The following is a 23,260-nucleotide window of genomic DNA, read 5'->3' on the forward strand; positions in this document are numbered from 1 at the left end:
ATTCTATATTTGTATTTGCGATATCACTCATATAAATCTCGTTACTTGGCCAACATTGTTTTCGAGAATTTCTCAAATTTAATATAACAATTTCGCGTATTTATTCTATTCTATTCTATAGAAATTGTTTCAAGAGCTTAAAAAAACTTTATTGTTATGTCATATTTTAAAAAAATTTTATTGTTACGTCATATTTTAATAGAAAACAAATTTTAAATTGCGATATTATAATTGATTTAAAAACAATTATTAGTTAAAAATTATTATATAATAATTTTATATTTATGATGTTCAATTAAAAATTCTGATTTATTATATACTAAATATACTTTATTGTATACTAAAAATTTGAAGAACTACATACACGCACACACATCATGACAAATGAAAATACCTATAAATTTAGTGAAATTATTTTGGATTTCACGAAAATTAATTAGTGGTGACTTGCAAAACACAAAATTATTTCGTCGCATTGAATAACAATACGAAGTTTCCTTCCTATTTCATATATGATTTGCTGCAAATCATGTATGAAATAGGACGCGAGCGCATGATTTACAGTGCAAAACTCCGTTGGAAAATTGGACATTTTCTATGTTTAATGTGTTTTCGACGTTACGAATTAATGCAACCGAGCAATGTCGCGCTGAGACGCCTCGCAATGCCGCATTCTCATTAAGATCTGGGTACGGCGGCCACGCGATGCGGTTATCTCTGTGTATCTCGAATATGGCTGGTGTAAAAAGGATATATTTTCCAGTCTCTTACAGTAATTTATTCCGAATCTGTGTGACCGCAAAGGCAGCATAACGGTCGAGTGAATTGGGTCTGGGATTTGGTAAGAGATTTAAAGGTGGGTTAAATTTGCAGCCGACTTTAACGTGGGTCTAGCGTGACAAGTTGAGTACGTCAACGTTGGCTTTAATAGAAAAGAAAAAAAACTGATCTTAAATCTTTCATGCGTTTTTTGACGTTTGAGAGAGTCCAGATAGCATTCCGCGTTATAAAAAAAATTATGACATGAAACGTATGGAATACAGTACAAAGCTTTCTCCAGTATTTTTTTTTTCTACTTACTGGTTATGATGTACTTTGAAAATTACGAAAACGGTGAATACTATATTTATAAATAACTTTAATTGAGAATAATTAATTCTTTTCCATTATTAAAACTATTATTTCTAAAGAATTCTAAAAATTTAAATGTTTTATAATTCTCGCATGGTATATAAATGCTGAATTCATTTGCACTTACTTTTTATATCATAATCGTAAAAATATGCTTTACGTCAAATGCGATAATTATATGATGCGATAATACTAAAATTTAATCGAAAATTCTATTCTGGAATGCAAAGAAACGAAATTCAAATCGAAATAAACCTAGAATCCATCGAGCCGACAATTAATAAATGATTTTAGTTTAAGCCTTTGCAATCCTACTGAAGCAAAACCAACAATTTTGCAATAATTTATCATAGTTTTTCGAACACACGAAACATTATGATAATGAGCACACTGTACTTTTGGAATTTGCACGAAAATCCCTAGTAATATAAATAACGTAAATAAATTATTGTATTAAATTACGCTGATAAAATTAAACGAGGATTAAAAGCAATACACAATATCTGCTTAAATAAGTGAATTTATTCGGAGTTTGCAAATAAAATTAATTTTATAGATCGTCATGTTTGTTACCCTATCCTATATTTTGCATTTTAATATAAATTGTATAATTTCTATTTACTTTGGAAAAGAAATTAAAGTTCTCTTTTGTGCATTCTATTGATATTTACGCTTAATTTCGTTACGAAAATTAAAAATCTACAAACAAAAATTTATCTCTACTCACCAAGAGAACTAAGGGAAGATTCTTCAAGCACTGCGAGACTACTATTGTGAATGGTGAGGTGGCGTATGTCGAGCCCGAGAAATACGTATCCTTGCAACTTGGGCAGATTGTTGTGCCTGAGCCTAAGATAGAATATCATAAGGTTTGGCCTTCCTTTAAGCACGGCCATGGCCTTGGTGATGTGTGTCAGATCGGTGCTCTCACACACAATGTCCAGGCCAGATTTCTTCACGCTGCAGTAACAGGGCGCGATCTCGCTGTGAGACGGACAGACCAGCGCCGTTTGCGCTAAGCTCGTCGCTATAACAAGACAAAGCAACCACGCCAGCCGCCACACATTCGACAAACCTTGCTCCCTCATTTTTCGACTCCACACTTCTCCCCGGCGACTTTGTCACAATGGCCGACCCTCCCGTACCTTACTTTTGCCCTCCGTGCCTAACTCCCTGACGTTCACTCTCGCTTTCTGTCGGCCACACGCCTCTTTCCAATCTTCCCCTCCGTCTCCGTTTCTATACCTGCAGCCTGCTACTTAGCCTCTGCTCTTCTCATATCCATTGTTCGCTCTGCCACGGTGTACCAGTACACCGAGTCTGCAAGCAAATGGAAGTTCGGTAAGATAAGTTGAAGCTCAGGAACAGCAATAGTTAAGTAGTGGTAGTAGTTAAAAGTACAGGAAATTTGATATAAATACATTGTAATCTCTCAAATAATTTCCTGCATAATGAGAGATAACAGAAAATATAGTTCCCGCAAATACAAGTTGATTTTAATATTTATTTTTGTAATACTAAGAGAGAGTATTTTTAACTTCCTTATTAATGTAATAAATCTCATTTCTTTATTATGAAAATAACACAAGATACTTATTGATTCAACAATATTTTTATATATTATAATATATATATGATGTGTCTTTCAAATCGTTTAAAATATTTGTTGGTATATGTAATCACAGAAAATACCAACTACTATTGTACAATACTATTGCTAGAAAATAAAATAGGACAATATTTAATTTCTTTTAATTTATATATTTAATAAGTCCATAGTTTTGTATAGAAATAAAAAATGAAAATTCGTCGGAATTTTTGCTATCGTGGAATATATTTTAGCATAAAACAATAATAATATATACGAGCAATATTCTAATTACACCGGTACTGCAAACTTATAAATATATGAAAATATTTATTTATGTACACAATAAACAAATTATTGATAGTTACGATAGTTGCTCGAAACTTCTACGCATAATCCGCATAACGATAATAATTATGCTAACATTAAATTTTAATATTTATTAGTGTAGCTATATGCAATGTTACAACTTTGTTAACATTTTTAACATTCCATAATTCAGTAATAATACCTATCGATAATAATAATATTTCTAAAAAAAAATTTAACGTAACGAAAAAGCATTTTTGTGTTTTTCTTATATATGTACGTGTGTTAATTATTAATTTATATATATATATATATATATATATATATATATTCCACCAAAATATGTTAAACATTAAAAAAAATTTTTTGTTTTAAATCTTTACATTTCACATCTTCTTTACATTTAAAAAATCTTCTTAATTAAAAATTTTATTCAGGAAAAAGATAATTTTATATTGAATAAAATAAATTTAAGCTTTTCTTATGAGAGAATTAATAGCACTTTATTTTTTAATATACTAACATTTTATGTGTTAAGATTTTTTAAATGACTTTTAAATTCAAGAAAAAAATTTTATTTTAAGAACTTATGATTAAACTTTTGTTTAAAAAAGATTGATTCCATATTTGTCTCTAGTATTTTTGTTTTTAATAATTATATGTGACACATATCCTATGAGAATGCTGTAACACGCGCGATCGCTCTATCAGCGATTTGCACTTACCGAGCCATACGACGGATACCGTATCTTCTCCTAGCTCGTAATATACTCAATGGAAGACGCAAAATAGAGTGACGATGCGTATTCGGGTGATCACTAGGCATCGCTTTCGATATCACAATGTGAGTAATAATCTAATCGATTAGCTAATCGATCGCAGACACGCGACGCGAAACTTCTTCTCGAAAACTTTCGCATCCTTATTTCGCATCCTTATTTCAGATATAACGATCGACAAAGTTCGCAAATGTATCCACGAGAAATCTTCTCGACGAACGCGCTTCACCGCATTGCAAACCGAATATAGGTCAATTTTCACTTCGCGCGCGAGTATCACTTTTTCGATGATGATATCCGAGGGAACTTTGAACCACAATTGCAAAATAACGTCGATATCGTGCGATGAATATGTCACTGTATCGTTGCAGCTCACGTTCCCATCGGTGTGAGTGAATGATTTATTTTCTCGATAAACACCTCTCACCGTGGTCTATGCGCTCCACCTACGCGGCCGCAAATCCGATCGACAAAATTGCCACGGAGCTTCCACTACCACCTATGAAGTAATCACTCACTGCTTCCCCATTTGATAGTAATGTTCGCATCGCTGTCTATCCGGCGCAATTGCGCCGCGTGAATCGCGCTCGATACTTGCGTCACGATGTTATCGTTGCTCTGCAGACGATTATTGACATGCGAATACAGTGACTCGTGGAATTAATCTCTCTCGTTTTGTTTTTTTTTTTTTTTGCCGAGAAAGAAACACACATTTGTGGCACAACGCGCGCACAGTCCTCTCAAATCCGCCACTGGAAGTACAAGGCACGATCCAAGTGATCCGGTTAAATTTGGGAGAGATTTATAATAATCCGCGACAAAAGCGCAAAATCGAAAATCGTTGTCGAGCGAAACTATCGCTAAGACGGTCTCTTGGTCAAGACGCGAAAGCGTTTACAGTTTGTAAAGCTGAGCTCTCCACTGCGTTACTGGTGACCGTTGGCATTATCATTGCTCGACTAATAGACCCCTTCCGGTCAGGAATCATGGGATCGCGACCACGAGAATACGTCAAGCAATGTTGTCATTGCGCGCCTACGATAGCCTGACAGATCAAGTGTTTCGTGTAAAGAGTTTGTAACTGCGAAGAAAAAGTAAAGAATGATAAGAATCCTAATATTTTGATTCTATGAGTTTTTCATTGTTAAAGATATCACGCTAACGGTTAATACTCTTTCTTCGTGATATTTGTTATATGAGAAGATACACAAAACGCATGAATCTTTCAAATTTCTCAATAGAATTTTTCTGAGAATAGCAATATCGAAAAAGCATAAATAACGTGCACGTTTTTATTACTTTTAATGTTTTTAACAGCAGCGTCATTCAGAAAATTATATTGAAAGGTGATATTGTTTACTGATCCCTTTAATAACTTCAAGGCATAGTCGTGACGCTGCGGACAGTAGTTGAAGGATAACGCAAACGAAACGAGTTAATTCCTTTTTACTTTGGAATGTAAATTTCTCTCTTCGTATTTCGTATATGCGAATTTGCACGAGTAATTTCTACATATCAACTCTGTTAATTCTATAAACGAAACGAATGGATGAATGCGAATATAAATTCATACTCAGGAAATATAAAGTTTTAACACAAATGTCATCAACGAAATGAATGAGTTCATATTCCGTCTCTAAAAGCATATGTATGAATGAAACAGATATCTACTATATGTATTATTCGAAAGTAGAAATACCTTATTATATATTCCAAATTCAAACTATGTAGTATTTTATTTTTTTCTTCTTCAGAATATGAATTTATCATGATACTTATTATCATTATTATTTTCAAGTTAAATAACTTCAAACATATTCGAAGATATTCTTATTATAAAATATGTACGGTGTAACGGACAATAATCTTTCTATATGTCAAAATAATCTCGTGCAAATTTTCAAAGTAAGAGATAGCGTCTTTAAATGAAGTAATTGATTTCATTTCTCATCTAAAAACCATTCGTTCTTGACAAATAATCGATCTATTAAATTATATTATAACTATCGTAGACTATTGAGTCAATATTTGCAGGAAGATAGAGGGAGAAAGATGAATGTCATGCATTATTATATGTTTGGAATGTAGATCTTGGCTCTTTAGAAGATTCAAAAGATTTCAAATTAAGATAACGGATACATGATTGCTAATTAAATCCGATAGTATTCGTATTTATGAAGAGGAAGATATTAAGAGCTTCCTGCTGCTTTCCGCTGTATTAATCTCTTTCAATAATGATGCTTTTACACGATATCTTTTAAATTCCCTTTTTTTTAACGTAATAAAACGCAAAAAGATGCATATCACAAAGAATTATATTTAAGAAGCTATAATTCACAACAAAATAATGCCGCATTATTGAAAGGAAAAATAATGAAAAAATAAATATTAAGAGAAAGCGGTGGCAGCTGTAAATGATATTCGGTAAATTTTTTTAATCTGTAAACAATAAATAAAACAACTACGCATATGCGAAACATAAATTTGCTTAAAATATGTCGCGTTATAAATTATAAAACGGCTTGTATGCATAATACGCTTTTAGCGTCGTGCTTCTCAAAGCACGAATTGTGATTTGTGGCAAAGCTTTAGGCATAATGTGAGCTCGAGAACAGTAATTAGCACATCGAGTATTTGGACGAGGGGCAAAGTGCGAGTCCCTTCAGTTAACTAGTTGACGTCGCCCAAATCGATTCGTCTTCGCTTGCCCGACAATGGCTCGCCCCGCTTCGTTTGTACGGCGGTTGGCGTAGAATAAATTGTACAATCTAACGAGAGAGAGAGAGAGAGAGAGAGAGAGAGAGAGAGAGAGAGAGCAAGAAAGAGAGAGGAACACTCTGTTAAATTGAATGACGTCGACACTTCGATAATACCGTTTGCGGCAGAGACACTTTTTTCATTTTCCATGCCAGTTTGTGCGATTGATTTTCGTTCCGAAAAGAGCAGAGAAAAGAAAGTTAGAAACCATGAAATTTAATTTGTTGAAAAATAATCTGTCCTTACCCTAACAAGAACTCGTAATCATAATCTTAAATATTAATGTTTTTTCGATAACGCAATATATAAAAAATAAGACATATCGATCGCAGGTGAAGCCTTTAACTTGCGATTAATGTAAAACATGAATGAAGCATATTCACAATTTATATTGCTTATAATTCGAAAACAGTTACGATTTCATTACATTACGGTTAAATTATCTAATCGTACTCCACAACTTCTACCTACTTCATCTTTTATAATAAACTTGATGAGATGCTTTCAACTTAATTGTACAGTCGGGTACGCAAGAAATTTTACACACATTCATTCACTATACAAAGACTATACTTTTATATGTTTAACATATCATACACTCAAACATCGTTGCTTACATAGCCTAAATATCCGACAAATGGAATCAAAACAAGCTGTCATTTTGTTCCATATTTGGCATTTTCGTAAATTCATAACAGTTATAAAAGTTAGTTTCTCTTCACCTTAATTGCTGCTATTTTACGTGTTTTCGTAATTGCATAGCATGACCCACACAATTGATCATATTTTCAATTTCATTATATTGTCACGATCCCCGTTATCTCGCTGGGAGAATGAATCATAGGCGTTTTGCTCCCAGTTGAATTATAACGATACGATTCATATCAAATTCTAGGGATGCGGCCTAAATCCTTAGCGTGCTTCAACGTTAAATATATGATGAGCTTGTTACGCCTTATTAGCGTACATTGCGTGCGATTAACATGCGTCGTTGGGTGCACCGACGCATGCAGTGTCGATCGACATGCGTATTTGCGCAGAAACAAACCGATAGCGAATGTCGCATACGATTAATATGCATTACGAACAGAATCATGATTGAGCTTCTGGAATATTTTGTTTTGCTCCCGCAGTGACGCGTAATGCTTTTTAAAACCAAAAAATAATTGTATACTTGGAGGAATATCCATGATAAATTTTGGAATAATATTTCAATTCATTCTGTCTATATAATTTGGAATTATAATTATTATAAAAAAAGAGCAAAATTCTTTCGAAAGAGTTATACATTATTTCATCTTTGCATGCGTTTATCTCCCTTCGCGATATTTGAATTTTTCTTGCTGTCATATGAGAAAAGATATATGGATGTTCAAAATTATAAAATTATTAAAAATATAATAATGTAAAAAATACAATCTAGGCTACTTAAAAATTTAGCAATTAAGAATTGTTTTATTTAATCATCGATAATTTAATAATTTTCGCTTAATAATTTTCTTGCTCAACGCGCGCGTACACATAATTTGATAGAAAGGCCAATTTTAATTATAAATCTAAGAATGAATTAGTCCAATAATTATTTATACTTGAATAATTGATTTTTAGCAAAATAAATGATAGACTTGGTAAATGTAATAATTGGATAGAGAAACATACATATATATAAATTTAAAACATTAACTAGGTAATAATTCCAAATGATCTCATCTCCAAGGAGCTGTGTTGCATTTGACGAACAGATTCGAACGTTGGAGTATCTAGGCTTGATTGGATATTTGCATAAATCTTTTATGCATGTCGCATAGGCTTTAAGTCGCGGCATCACAAGAGAAATATCTCGCGAACTCGCAACGTTCTTAGTTCATGAAATCATTTCCGGACTTGTCCGTTATTCTATCTCGGTCGTGAGATAGAAGAGACAGGTATATTTCGCTTTTCCGTCCTCTCGCGCAGTTATTTTTCCTTCCAATCGAGGGAAAGCTACATTTTCTCCCAACCGACGGAAATCGCTAAACTTCGGTGTGCTGTTTCGCGGATGCTCCTACTTCCGTTGTATACGACTTTTACAATATTCCATTCATAATTGAACCTCTCATCCTTTTACACGAGAGAAAAAGCGGAAAGCTGTCTACCGTGCAACAATTCGGGTAATGTCACGATAAAAAAGACACTTATACATAAGTAATAATACAGCGTTAATCGGTGAATGCAAGCCTCGCAAAGTCATTAAATCGTTGGCTTTGCAAGAGCTGCTACATGCAGTGTGGGCGGATTGGAACTTTCCAAAAATGCGCTCGTGTTCTGCCGTAAGAAGATTACGCGGAAGATTATAGTCCGTGCTCCCTTTACTGAACACACATGGGAAATACGTTATTCACATTTCCCTTCGCTCGCCATTTTAGCCATTTCTAGCCCCAATTAACTCGACTCGCCTTTATATTAACGCTTGCGAATATTACGTTCGTGCGAGCATATCAATTCACGAAGGCTGCACATCTCGGCTGGAACGATGCTGGAACATTAATCTTTCTCATCCCTTCCGTAACGTTCCGCATACAATTTGTACAATACGGAACCGTTGATATCCAAAGATTAAAACGGACAGGAATGCATTTATGAAATGGCGAATTATCCCGTACGTCGTTTTATATCTGAAAATGCGAGCGTTATTAATACACACACACCTGGAGTAATATCGACAATGTGTATTGTTGCACTCTTCGGTCTACAGATAAATGCTCTCCATCCGTGCATATCATAATACGATCCGTCCATGCGTTTCGCATTGGCAGAATTGCCATTGGAATCAGATACTCGAGGATATGGCGAAAGATTGAACTGTTAATATCGGGCGGATGTTTTCGCGCCGTTATTCCGGAATTAGGTTAATAAAGAAAAGCGGAAATAGCGCGAACGCGAGCACTAGAGCATTTCGCAATTACTATACAACTTGCAACGTTACTCACTGCCAGAATCCAGGATATCTTGGCAGGGCATCTGCCGCGAATTACGTAGGGATGCCTACGCGAACATTCCTCGTATCGCGGCATCCAAATGCGCCATGCAAGGCTGAATTCTCGGCAACACTCGTCAAATAGAACTCGCGATCCACTTTTAATTCTGCAGGGGACTGTACAGTGTATTCACCTTTTAACCCCGCGGCGTGACGGGATGCGACGAATTCTGACTGAATCTATTTTGTTTCGGATACAACAGATGAAAAACTCACAGGCCTGCATTACATTTCCCAACCTCGGGAATTTATATTTGGACCAAATTTTTAATACAGACTATTTCACATTGCTTTTTTTCAAACACTTCAGAAATAGAAAAAATATTAAGATAGAAAAAATATAAAAAATATTATTTATTATAAAAAAACAAACTTGAAAATTGTGTAAAAAGAAAGCCTTTATTGATTTAATACTATCTTTAAAATTATTTCTTCTTTTTCTCATCTAAGTTTTCCTTGTTTTTAATTGATTTTTAGTAAAACCATATACAAGATTAGACCAATTAATTAATTAAAAAGTTTTTTCATTGTTGCAAAAAAATGAATTGTCACCCTAACATTAGAATACAAATGATCTCTTTAACATAAAATTACATGACGTCATGGACATTTGATATATTTTGACATCTTATGTACTGATGTCGCGGCGTGCATTTTAACGTAAAAATACGTTACGACGTTCTGTCGACGACTTGACAAATGGTCGTCGAGTGTCTGAGGCGAATAAAGGCGGATAAAGAAAGAGAATATTACACGAAAACTCGACGAAATCGTCTTCAGCGCGAAACGGACGCGCTTTCTTTGGCGACACATTTACTATAATAGCTGGATAAACCTTAAGATAGGACGAGATATATGTCCGTCAGGTTTTCCGCCTGATGCCTGATGCTTGAAGAAAGTAGATCTGACATAATGAAGTGCTTCGAGTTTCAACTAATGGCGTACCATTAGTCGAAACTCGCCGCGTTCATAAGAGGATTTTACATTCAAATATTAACGAAAGAGGGAAGGAACAATCACAAAGTTTCCCGTCCATTCCACTTCCCAAACTCTCCATCAGCTCACTAATTTTTCTGAATGCCCAATTTGTCATCCGTGCAAAATTGCTGTAGATTTATCTCATTTCATGCATATTGTAGATTTTCGTTTCAATAACGACCCACTTCGCGTTCTTATCTTGTCAGAACCGTTTTCTCGTTTCATTCAAAAATTATGATCATCTCTTCGATTTTACAATTTATCAGTGAACTATTTTAGACTTTATATTATTTATTGTGTTTATTTCTTATTTTTATTTATTTTTTTTGGAACCAATGTTATTTTGTAATTCTTAAATTCTACACATTTGTTATATAAATGTGCAGAATGTCTATAAGTATAAACATAATTTTCTAAAAATGCTAAATTGCATTTAACATAATGTATTATGGCATTTAGATTGAAAAGATAAAACTTTATGCAACATCCTACTCTCTCGTACACCACATGTTTCCAGTTAATCATTAAATTTCAGCATTCTAGACAGAGCAAAATTAATGAGCGAACTTACATCGCTTTCCAATTATCGCCGTTGTACAAAATGTGTATTTCCTGTTGGTCGTTTCATCGTACCGTTTTACTTGTTCGTATTTCGTTTGTTTCATCCCACAGTCTACAAACTATCAAAAGAAAAATTACACAAAATATTTCAGCTTTCAAAAACGTACTAGTGACACGCGTGCGTAACTCTATTCTTTATCAGACTACACTGGCAACAACAGTCGTTAAAGAATAAAAGCCGAGGTTTTAGTTGCGAACGTAATACGTATGGACATAACAACCTACGCAGATTAATGTCGAAACCACTCTTTAATAAATCTCCATGTTATGCTTCAATTTTCTAATTCGAATGGATGGACATTAAATCATCAACGCATGAAAATAACGTTATCGAATATATGAAAATCTAACCAGTAGATTGCAGATCTCTCCGTGTATACGATATCCATTTAATTATGAAAACAGCGGTGACGCAATTTTTTGCGTCAGTACATAGCTGCAGGCGACTTCCAACTTTCCTATTTGAGTGATAAAACATCAAATCCTCGCAAACATACAGCATGCAAATTCGCTCGTACAAGTAATTGAGCTCTCGCTTTCATGAGCCAGTCTCTCTTTTGAGAGCCGCTCTTATTTTCCACCGAAAACATTTCCCGCTTGAATCGTCACGAACTTTCGCGAACGAGTGCTCTGTCCGCGAAACATATGTAAATACAATGTGTGTAGCATAACAGCAACATCATCTAGCATCGAAGGCATTTGCATATTTTCCACGTATATATGCGTCGCTCAATGGACGAATGCATTAGATAAGGACGCGCCGCGACGTCAAACTTGGTTCCGGTCACGGAATATGGCATTCGTTAGCGCCGGTATAATGGCTGAATGATCTAATGAACCGTGCGTACGTCCAACAGCGGATTCCTAATTAGATCTGGCTCGTACGCTATGGCATTGTTCTGTTGCGCGTATTAATAAACAGTACAATAGCGTGTCCATCATAGTTAGGATATGTTTCAGTTAATATTAATAATTGCAAGATAAATTTTTAGACACATGTGACAGTTGGTAATAAGATAATATATTTAGATGGTGGATGAAATTTTTGGGATAGTTCTTTTAAAGTAGAAAATTTGTATACGAGAGTTGGTATATTATTAATTTTACCAATTAATTGTACAATGTACGTCAAATTATTGCGTATCGAGCAATTAATTTAGAAAGATTGAATATTTTGTGATACATTTCTATAGAATGTAAATAACGTAATTGATCGTTATAAATTACGTTAAAATTATATAATTAAGCTTTAATTTTACAAAAATTTTTCTTTGTTATCTAATTACGATGATTAGAAGGCGATTAGAAAGCTAATTATAAAATTTCTTGACAACATAATTTAATGTTGAATAAAATTATTGCACATAGTAATTTGTAGTATAAATTTAAATTGAAATGCATTATATTATTTTTTAAAATTGTATATTTTTCTTTCTAAAAATTCAATATGAATCCGATCAATATATCCGAATATGATACTACATTTTTCATTTTTACTATTAAAATTTTCGTATTTCTATTGAAATTTTATCGCAGTTTTATTGAAGGTAAACTTCAGAATTGGGTTACATATATATTCAGAAAAATGTTAAAATTTAAGATAATAATTTATTATAAAATAATTATCTATTCTACACACATTTTTATAAACATAAAATACAAATTTTATAAATTATAAAACATAAAAAATAATTTATTTTATATATAATTTTTGTCGAAATTGCGTATTAATAAAGTCATCTGAATAAAACACACATTACATAACAATACTGTGCATCGATATATATGTATAACATAATAATAACACAATATTTTCAGAAGAGATCATAATAAATTTACATGTATATGAAAAATAAAGATTACATTTATTTTATTAAAAAGAAAAAGGAAACTTTTTTCTTAAAAATTTAAAATTTTTTTAGTAAATATTGTAATCTTGATGAAAAAAAATTCCTTACATGTATTATATAAACATTAGACAGGATATTTTAGTATATTATGTGATTATATTATGAAATAATTAAAAAAACATAATAAAAGAAGCCTCAAATAACGCGGTGCATTACAGAACTTATTGTTAGTTGGGCATTGAGTCAGGCTTCTTGTTCTATGGATAGAAGGATTTCATTCGCTGACAGCTATGATAAACCGTGAAATCCGATTATCGCGCATTATCGGGCCCTTCATTATGTGACAGAATCGATAGGTAAATCTTCGCTATCGTGGAAATCTACCGAGTAACAAAATCGTGATGAAGTTAGAACATTTATTTAAGGGCGCGATAATTCTCCGGTGAAGTTACGGTCAGAAAGAGAGGAGAAAAGTGACAAAGGCAGAAATGCCTTGTCGAGGCCATGAGAAAAACTAAGGTGACTCGTGCATTAAGTGATCTATCCGTGGTAAACTGAGGTCGACTACAGTTCTCTATCCACAGGAGGTAATTTTATATTCTCCCCTTGGCCTCGTACCTACAGTCTGCCGTGACGTTACTTCACCTGTTGGTTACTCGACGTTTCGCTTGGTCTCCTTCAACGTATATTGATCCGTCGCCACCCGGAGGGTGGCGAAGTGGGTTCCGGCTATCCTGCAAGACCTCAGCTACGAGTATAACGTGACTCGGGCGTATAACTACGATCTCTCCGACTGATATTCAAGCAAGACAACGTGGAGCAAGAGCGTGGTCCCCGTGAGGAAGCGACACATATCCCTAGATTGGTCAATTATACGTTTTGAAACAAGCTGCCATTACCCATATTAACGATTCTCGAAAAATACAGAATTACACTGCTGGGACTCTTTGTACAGGCGGATTGCAAGTAACAGAGGAACGAACAAACATGTAATAGTATTGTTGATATTCGTACACCCATTGTACTTTTAATTTGAACACAATGCACAGTACTAGAGATATTCACATATATACATATGCAGATTTAACGTAAGATGTTCAGTATACGTCTATTAATACATGTTTTTTTCTTTCATTATTTAGAGAAATATAGTATTATATATATAATAGTAAATATAGTTGTTGCTTTTTATAACAATACAGGAAAAAAATAATAATAAAAATAATAATAATATAGGAAAATAATAATAAAAAAAATAAAAAAGAATATAGAATTTATTATTTTAACTAATACTAATAAGTCAAAATTAATTGATGAGAAAACACGGGCCTATTTTTCTCGGGCATGAAAATATTAAAATCGTCTGTTTCCATTAGCTACACTTCCGTGTCTTTCATTATTTTCGCTGTGTTTATAAGATATAGATTAAGGAAATATAGCAGCTTCGTAAACTTTAAGCCATGAGGTTTCTTGTGTTTAATTATCTACGCTAGAATTGAATTCGCGGCCTATTTAATTTACCCCATGAATTTCAAGCCGTTGCTTCTGTCTGTATCACGCAATGCACTTTAGCTATATAAAAGAAACATCAAGCTGTAACACGAATAATCAGTTTCGACAAAGCAAAAAAATATCTAGCAACAGGCGACCCAGATTTTCTTGAAACTTCTCAAAGGTACTCTATGTGCTAAATGTCGAGTAATCATCTTTGCATAAATAAGTAAATTTTAAATAAATATTGATATTACTGAGTCGGTTCTCCATCTTGCCACTCTTGTTTTATTACGAGAAAATTGAAATAAAATAAATGGAAAAATTAAAAATATACATAATATATGTTTATACGCTAGTCGCACGGAATGAATAAACAAAATGAATAGCGGCAGTTTAATTAACGTTTTTTTTTATGTATATGGCAAATGTATATGACAAATGAGAAACGAGCAATTACATCTTGCAATTGCGTGCAATATACTTGATGACGCTTTTATATTCTTCCTTTAAACAAGAAATTTATTTAAAATAATTTACAACAAATTTTTTGGTAATTAATTTTGTAATTGTTCTGCATATTCTTATAAAAAGAGTAATACTTTTGCAAATTTCTCGCGATTAAATTCTTGAAAGATTGTCTTTTAAAATTGCTTTGTATATTTAATTAATTTTTATCTATAATAATATAAATCTGTTATCTATAATAAATTAACATATGCTCAATATTTTTGTTGCATCTGTTTAATTATTCGCGTGACACTTGGATTATTCTCATCTTTTTAAAGTGGAAACACGCTTGCTGTTAAGATCAATGATATTACAAATAAGGCGAAACAAAGTAACTTTCTGTGTAAATCAATTGGGAGAGCATTCTTTTAATCTTTGTTGTATGAAAAATAGCACCAATTTCTCTCTCTCTCTCTCTCTCTCTCTCTCTCTCTCTCTCTCTCTCTCTCTCTCTCTCTCTCTCCTCTCTCTCTCTCTTTCTTCCTTCTCCCTTTAAATCTCATTAAAAAAATAATGCAAATCCTTATTTAAAAAAATAGACAAATATTTGAAAAACATGTAGTCGTTTCTTGCATTATCAAAATAACATATTTTAATAACTTATTTTAATTAAAATACAGATTTTTCATAGAAAAACTTACAATTAATAAATAATATTTTATTATAAAATATTTTGAATTGGCAAATTGTATTGCGATTTAAATGGCATTTTGTTATGAGATAAATATGAAAAGCTTAAAATTTGATTTTATATTGATTTGAGAGAAGAAAATATTGACCATTTTATTATTCACGTTAAAAAAAGTATTCAGGGTTTAGTAAAAAGTAATTAAATAATTTTCTAGTAGACAAACCGTATAAAATTTAGATAAAAATTTTAATTAGCGATTAGAAGAAATATACATACATACATATATATTTCTGTCTTAATAAAAAAAATTTTGGTTAAAATGACAATATTGACAATAACAGTAATTGTAAATTACTCGGCTCAATTGCGATTAATATCATCAAAACTAAGGATTGATTTTGTGGTTGAAATAAACTCATCTTGGCGAAGATGCATCGCATACGTGGAACGAGTTCCGCGAAATACCGTTACCAGGCTTAACCTCATTCGCCGCTTCAGTGATATACGTGAACATTTACGATGTCATCGAAACCGCAAGCATCGTCCTACTCATCGCGATAAAATGTGCCAGACATTTCCTCAGAAATTTTTTAAAAATTGCACACTCTAAAATCCATATAACGTTTCATATAATGGTTTTCTTAACTTGCAAAATCTTGAAAAAGAAATTTCAAAATTTGAAACGTAAGATATCTGATATCTGATATATAATCCATAAAATCATATTCTCAAAATAAGTATATAAAGAAATAACACAATATAATTATAAAATAATTTTTTTAAAACATTTAAAAATACAATTCTAAATCTTCAATTAATCTAAGATGATCGAAACTTTTTTTGTAAAATTACAAAATCTTTACTATTGTTTTATTATCGTTTTATAATACTTGTTACATATATTTTCATATATTTGTTCATAATAATGTAATTTTGGAATAGCTAACGATTTTATATTTTAATATTTTGATTATTAATTTTGATTTAAATGATTTAGTTTTCTTGTTTAACAAAGTTTTAACATACAGAATTTATCATGAAAAAAGAAGATACATTTAATTACGAAGATTGCAAACAAATTCTTACAAAATTATTAAAATTAAAGGAAGGGCATTTTTAAATTGTTGAAAATATTCATAAATGAAATTATTTAGCTACTTATATTTCAAATAAATTTTATAATGGAATAATGTAATTATCTATTTTATGAAAACATATGATAGACAATTAAAAGAGGAATCATTGAATTAAATGTGTATGAAGTGTTGCAAAATATTGCGGCAATTATATTAATTCGTTGCCCAATATCGGCACACAATTGTATTTATTTGTTATATCAGCTGCATTACCGAAAAATAACTTTAAGCTGCATTACGATACGTTGAAAATGAAAATGCTACGTATATTTTACAGCGTTGGCGATGTATTATGTCTTGTTGTTTTAATGTTTCTCTTTGTCTACGTGATATTATAGTTCTAACCCTCCAGACAATACTCGCCATGTATCATATCGTTAAATCCTACATCTTTCTTCTTAGTCATTATCACTTTCGCGGAGATATCTTATAAGAGGCACTTTTAGTTCCGTAATTCAGACATATTTCATAATATCAGTTATTTCAATTGCATATTTTCAAGAGAAAAATAATATCAATATAGTTTTCATGACGTTAGATACAAAAATTTTTTATAAAAACATTATATAAATTTTTGAATATATACTCTAAGTAAATAAAATAATTATTAAATATACAGAATATATATAATAAGTCTTACAGTTACTATAATTTTTTTATTTACTATATCATTCATAACACTAATACAGTAACTTTTATTTATTAAAATTAATTTAATTTCCGATAGATAACCAACCAAGCCAACAGAATCGCAAAAAGATAAAATTTGATTCAAGAAGTGCTTTGAAAGTAAACTGTATGTATATATATATATATATATATATATATATATATATATATATATAAACTTAATACAAAAATTCATGTTCTATTTTGTAAAGTATGCATCATGATCTTTTAAAAATGCGTAATCAAATAGAAACATATAATTTACATTAGTAGAAGATAAGTAGTAAGCATTTCACAAAAGAATTCATAACTTCAAATTATTATGTATAAAGAATTTATTTATCTTTCATTGATTATATTTTAATTTATAATTTTAATTATGTTGAATTAAGGATATTTTAAAAATTTATTTTTTATTTTTGATATATTTATATATTGAATTTTTGTTCAGATACAAATATATTCTTGATATAAAAACTGTCTCATATTATTCCATAGAAGACAATTTCTCTTTTCTCTAAACATAGAACATTATATATAAATATAAACGTGAACTATCGACCACCAGAATTCATACACTAATACTGACAAGTTCTCTGAAGCAGGGTAACTGGATTTGATTAAACTATACAGAGAAACTCGTGGCTCGGAAATCCCACGCGAATCAGAAATGTTAAATTACAACGGTCCAACTACAACTAACTCATGCAGTTATAGGAATATTAGATTATAATATTTTGCATGAAAAATAGATATATTTCACATGAATAATGACACTAACATATGATTTTAGGTAAGATAAAAGAAAAACATTAAACTGTGATTGGAATTTAGAAACAAACATTAAACTCTGTTCGCAAGGGAAACAATATTTTAATGCTGCGACAAAATCTGTTACTGCATATTTAAATTTAAATTAATTTTAAATTTTATGAGAACTGTATTTATATGGAAGTTTATATGGAAGTTATCCTAATTAATTATTTTATATTACAATGTAGACTGTTTCATTGCATTTCGTTATGGTAATAAAAAAATTTTGCTAATTAAATCATAGAAATACAAATTTGTTGCTGACAGATTTAATTTACTACTAAAAACAAAATAATCAGTTTTCAGTAAATACTAAATATTTTATTACAATAAATTTATATATTTTAATAAAATTTAATAAATATCAAATAATATTACAATGAACTATTTAATATAAAAATATTTTTAAGGAATAAAATTAATATTCTTAAAGTTTCTCGTTGTGTACATTAATTGATAAAACTTTACATTATAAAATAAAATATGTTGTGATAATTTTTTTCTTCTCTATGTTTTTATAATTTTTATTAATTAATTTATCCAATTTTTATGGTTATTAACTTACTTATATGTATAAATATCCGCATAATTATTAAGTTTTATAAGTTTTTTTAACATTTTCTTAAATTTCTATTATGCTTCCACATAATAAATGTATCTACTAATGTTATACATTATTACATCCTTATAAGAAACGTGACTCTGTCATCTAATTACATTTAACAAAAGATGGCATCTTGAAAATTGAAACGATATTGCGTATAGCACAAGCTAGTACGTAGCTGCATAGAACCGAGTATCAGATAGTAATCCAGGTTAAGTTCCGGTCTAAGTCTCAGGTTAAATACGTGGTCACCCTAGATTTACAAGAGTTAGTAGCTTTAGTCTTGGCACTCATATTTCATAATAACAACTTTTCTAGGAAAGCTAGTAAAGATTTTCTATATTCGCAGAAAATCTGACCTTTGAAAAATCATGAAGATTTTTACCGTTTAATCTGTCATAATATATATTATTTCTAAAATGTTGCATTTGAAGCAAAGAATTTTTAATTAACTTCAATGTAATCTTTGCTAAAAAAAAACATCCATCAAGAAACAAAGCAACCTCAATTACGATTACCACAGTATACAGATAACAAATATATCAGAAATATACATATACTTTGGAAACTGTTTTGAATAATTTGTCATGTATATCTGCATATCAATTATCAATAATAAGTCGACATTTAACAGAAAAAAGTCGTTAGTTAGAAATTTAAATTTATATCTGTTCTTATGAAATTATTTGTTCAGAAAATATATGTGTATGTTGCACTAACAAGAATGAATAACTTTCTTGATAATCTTTTGTGTAATTAATATTTGTTCATACATTACGCGATTATTCCCTGTGGAAACAGTGCAATGTCCCAACTTGGAAAAGTTATAATCATAATCATAGTCACTATTTTAAGCATACATATATTATAATTGATGCCGCGGTCTAGACTTGGACCGTCGTTAAAAAAGACTCATGCATGCTTTTGTCGGCCATAAATAACAATTAACGCCGGAACTCTCTGCAATGTTAACCAGGATTAGCAATGGCCGTTTCTCTCGCGAGTAAAATTAAAATATTTCGATGCAATATCCAATTATAATTCTCTTGCTCACTGACCAGATTCCCAATCGGCATTACAAATACACACACACACACACACACACACACACACACACACACACACACACACACACACACACACACACACACAAACACACACACAAACACACACACACACACACATATATATATATATATATATCATATTGCGTGCCAAATAATTACACTACGTAGTTAATTACAGGCGACAAAGTTTTCACTAATGTTGTAATTGGTATACTAAATATATTGAATATTGCTACATTACGTAGCAATGCGACTTGACTATCAACGTCATTAATAATTATTTATTTATTTTTACATAAGATTAAAATGATTTTATTTTTTATTACAAAAAATAAAATAGAAAATAAGCACTAATCCGAAATAATATTATATATAATATTATATATATGTACATATATTTAAATAATTTGATTGTCAAGGAATTATATGTTTTCATGTTTCAATTCTTGAAAAATACGTAATGTCGTATAAAATAACATACAATTCTTCGAACTCCTTTCAGTTAATGTGAATGTAAATGCGAATTGATGAACAGTAAGATTGGTCATGAATGTCATTTTGGATAGTTTGAGATATTTTACGAATCACTTCGGTTAATGGGAAATTCGCATTTAGTTCAGCTAATCTTATTAGGTAAGTAAAATATTTACGGAGTTCTTCCCACTTATAGGGTCGCATGCAACGCGTTGAGACGATAGTCTGCGATAATGGCACCGAAACATTCATTAGCTGACACATCTGATTGCCAACGCTGGTTTGCCGATCGCAAACTAATTGTGAGAGGAAATTACTGTACCTGTGGTGGATTGAATAAAACAGAGAGAGAAAGAGAAAGAGAGAGAAAATTCTCTACTTAAAATAAACAATAGGATCGATCACTGATTCTTGAATCGTATTAGACTCGCGTTTCTCTACAAAGAGAATCAAATTGCTTTGCTGTCAGATACCATTAGATCAAAATTGCAGTATATACACACGATAACTCTGAAACAGAATAAGAACACGTTTGGATAAGAACAATTATTGAATATTAAGAAAATTACTACTATGTGACATTACGTCCTTAATATAAGTTTGATGACAGATAAGATATCATTACTAAGATAGCCTCTATATAGAATACTCTTGTTTATCAAATATCACAATCTCTTGCAATTTAAATATTAATCGCCGTTAGCGCAAATCATTCCATTCAAATATTAACAGAATTCCGAATTGAGTTCCGAATGACATAATTTTCATTTATGTCCTACGTAGTTATTATTTGCTCTGCATGATTACTACAAGCATAATGATAAGCGGCTCTAATAATACCCATATAATCAACATCGAATGTACCTAGGTATATAGATCACACGATAGAACTAATAGTTTCATAGTAAGCATACAATTTATAAATCACCTTGATGAAATGTGTTAAGTATAGAAGATACTCGACCTCCCTTAAATCGATATTGCAAATTTTTAATTTGCAGAACAAGATTGCACCAGACATTTTACAGTGAAAACAAACTAGTACTTAACAAATAATAAAACTTATTATTTTTATTAAATCTTTAGCGAGATCAAAATAACTAAAAGAACTCAAATCTAGGAAAATACTTTTAAGAGATTTTAAAAATGAATTTTGTGAAAATCAATTAATATACCGTGAGACAAATTATAATTTCGTTTGTATTTCATCAGAAGACTTCATGTATTTGTCTTCAAAAAACTTTGTAAGCCATAACGATTTCCGATAGCAAACCTGGCATAGGTGTGACACGAATGCCGCTCAAGTTTTATTCGCTGCACTGCACCAGAGTATCTCGGGTTTGGTTGAAATGTGACTAGAATTACATGTCACAATTTTTACAACAATGTCGGCAATTCTATTTCCGAGACGGGAAAGAAAATCTCTTTAGTAATATGTACGCCATGACAAGAATAACGGTTTAGCAATATTCTACCATGTATAATACCCCTTTGATGATATATCTAAAAAATGTTATTAACAAAATTTTTAAAATCCTTATTTTACTAACATGATTCTATCCATATAACTCATTAATTTTTATCAAATGTCAAATATCCAACTTTATAATTACATTTAAAAAATTTAATTAATATATATATATTAAAAATTCTATGAAATATGTGTATTTTCATTTTCATGCATTTTCTACCTCAGAAATTTATTTCTCAAAAAAAAATTTCTCTTTTTAATCATAAGTTATTCAAATATCTTATAATAGACTGGCGCTTTACGCTAAAAGTCTACGTTGTTTTATCTAGAGATATAAAAAACGCTTTTTTTTTGTTAAAATATTTGACTACGAAGTTAAAGAAATTAAACTGAAATTATTTTGATGCGCTTTTGATACATCTGACATATTGACTTATGTCCTTTAGTAAGCGATTGTTTCAATTATTGCAAGCAATGATTTGCCTTGAGCCGCCAAATGTTACGTATGCACATCCCATGTAAAATGACCGAATTAATTGGACGATGTCTGCCAGTGTAGATGAAGCATTAAATATTATCATTTGTGATATGGTTCAGAAATAGCCGATTATCCTAATTACTTCTCGCGGCATTAATTTCCATGATGGCCGTGTGTGTCGTAGCGTGAGAATTAATTTCTGCCGCGAGATATTAGTGATTTTCGCATTTGAGAACGAATATACGATGATGAATGCTCGTGAAAGGCAGAAAGAGACAGAAACCAGCAATCCGTTGGCTGTCGAGGCGCAGTGGCTGGCCACGCTTCATAGTAATTAGAAATCGATATGCCTGTTATGTTTTTCTTTATCGCTCGCGACGAGCCAGGAATAAGAAATACATCGTGCGTACGCAAATGTTGTTACTTTTAAGATAATTTTATTATCTAGTAAGTAAGTCAGAGAGTTAAAAACACAAAAAGCATAAAATTATTTTGCATATTATCTGCACTTCTTTTTCTATTAAATTAAAATAAATTTTCTGAATAAGAACGTTAAGAAAATATTTTTTTGCGAAAGAAACGAAAAAACGTGACCAGCCAGACTAATAGCCCATATGTATAGAGGAATGAACTTAAAGAGAAGGAATATAAAAATTTGCGGGGTGATTTAAAATACTAATTTCTAAGTTTTGAATCTTTTCCCGAGTTATTTGTAGAAAGATGTCCCTCTACATAATGCAAATTTGATTTAACTTTACGCAAAAGTAGAGCAGTAGAAGTAATCCTTTATCTATATATTTCTTTGTTTTTAGTCTACGATTTCACAATGCGCTTTTGATGCTCACAGCTTGGCTAAAATCATTTCGTTGTTTCCACTGTCGGGATAG

General features: G+C 31.3%; 1 protein-coding gene across 3 annotated transcripts in view; it reads right to left on the reverse strand.

Moving 5' to 3' along the window:
• The window catches only part of LOC105423313 (uncharacterized), a 95,821-nt gene that overhangs the window by 9,472 nt on the left and 63,089 nt on the right, over positions 1-23,260 (reverse strand). For 2 of the 3 annotated variants that reach the window (XM_089080507.1, XM_089080508.1), the window contains one exon: positions 1,859-2,451. In XM_089080507.1, coding sequence (XP_088936633.1) covers positions 1,859-2,219 — 361 coding nt within the window. In that variant the 5' untranslated portion in view covers positions 2,220-2,451. Of the gene's footprint in view, positions 1-1,858; positions 2,452-3,753; positions 4,728-23,260 lie in introns of those variants that run through there. The other variant, XM_089080509.1, reaches the window with a different exon arrangement.

This window comes from Pogonomyrmex barbatus, unplaced genomic scaffold (genome assembly GCF_055798465.1).
Source record: "Pogonomyrmex barbatus isolate J1 unplaced genomic scaffold, ASM5579846v1 scaffold3, whole genome shotgun sequence".
Taxonomy (NCBI): domain Eukaryota; kingdom Metazoa; phylum Arthropoda; class Insecta; order Hymenoptera; family Formicidae; genus Pogonomyrmex; species Pogonomyrmex barbatus.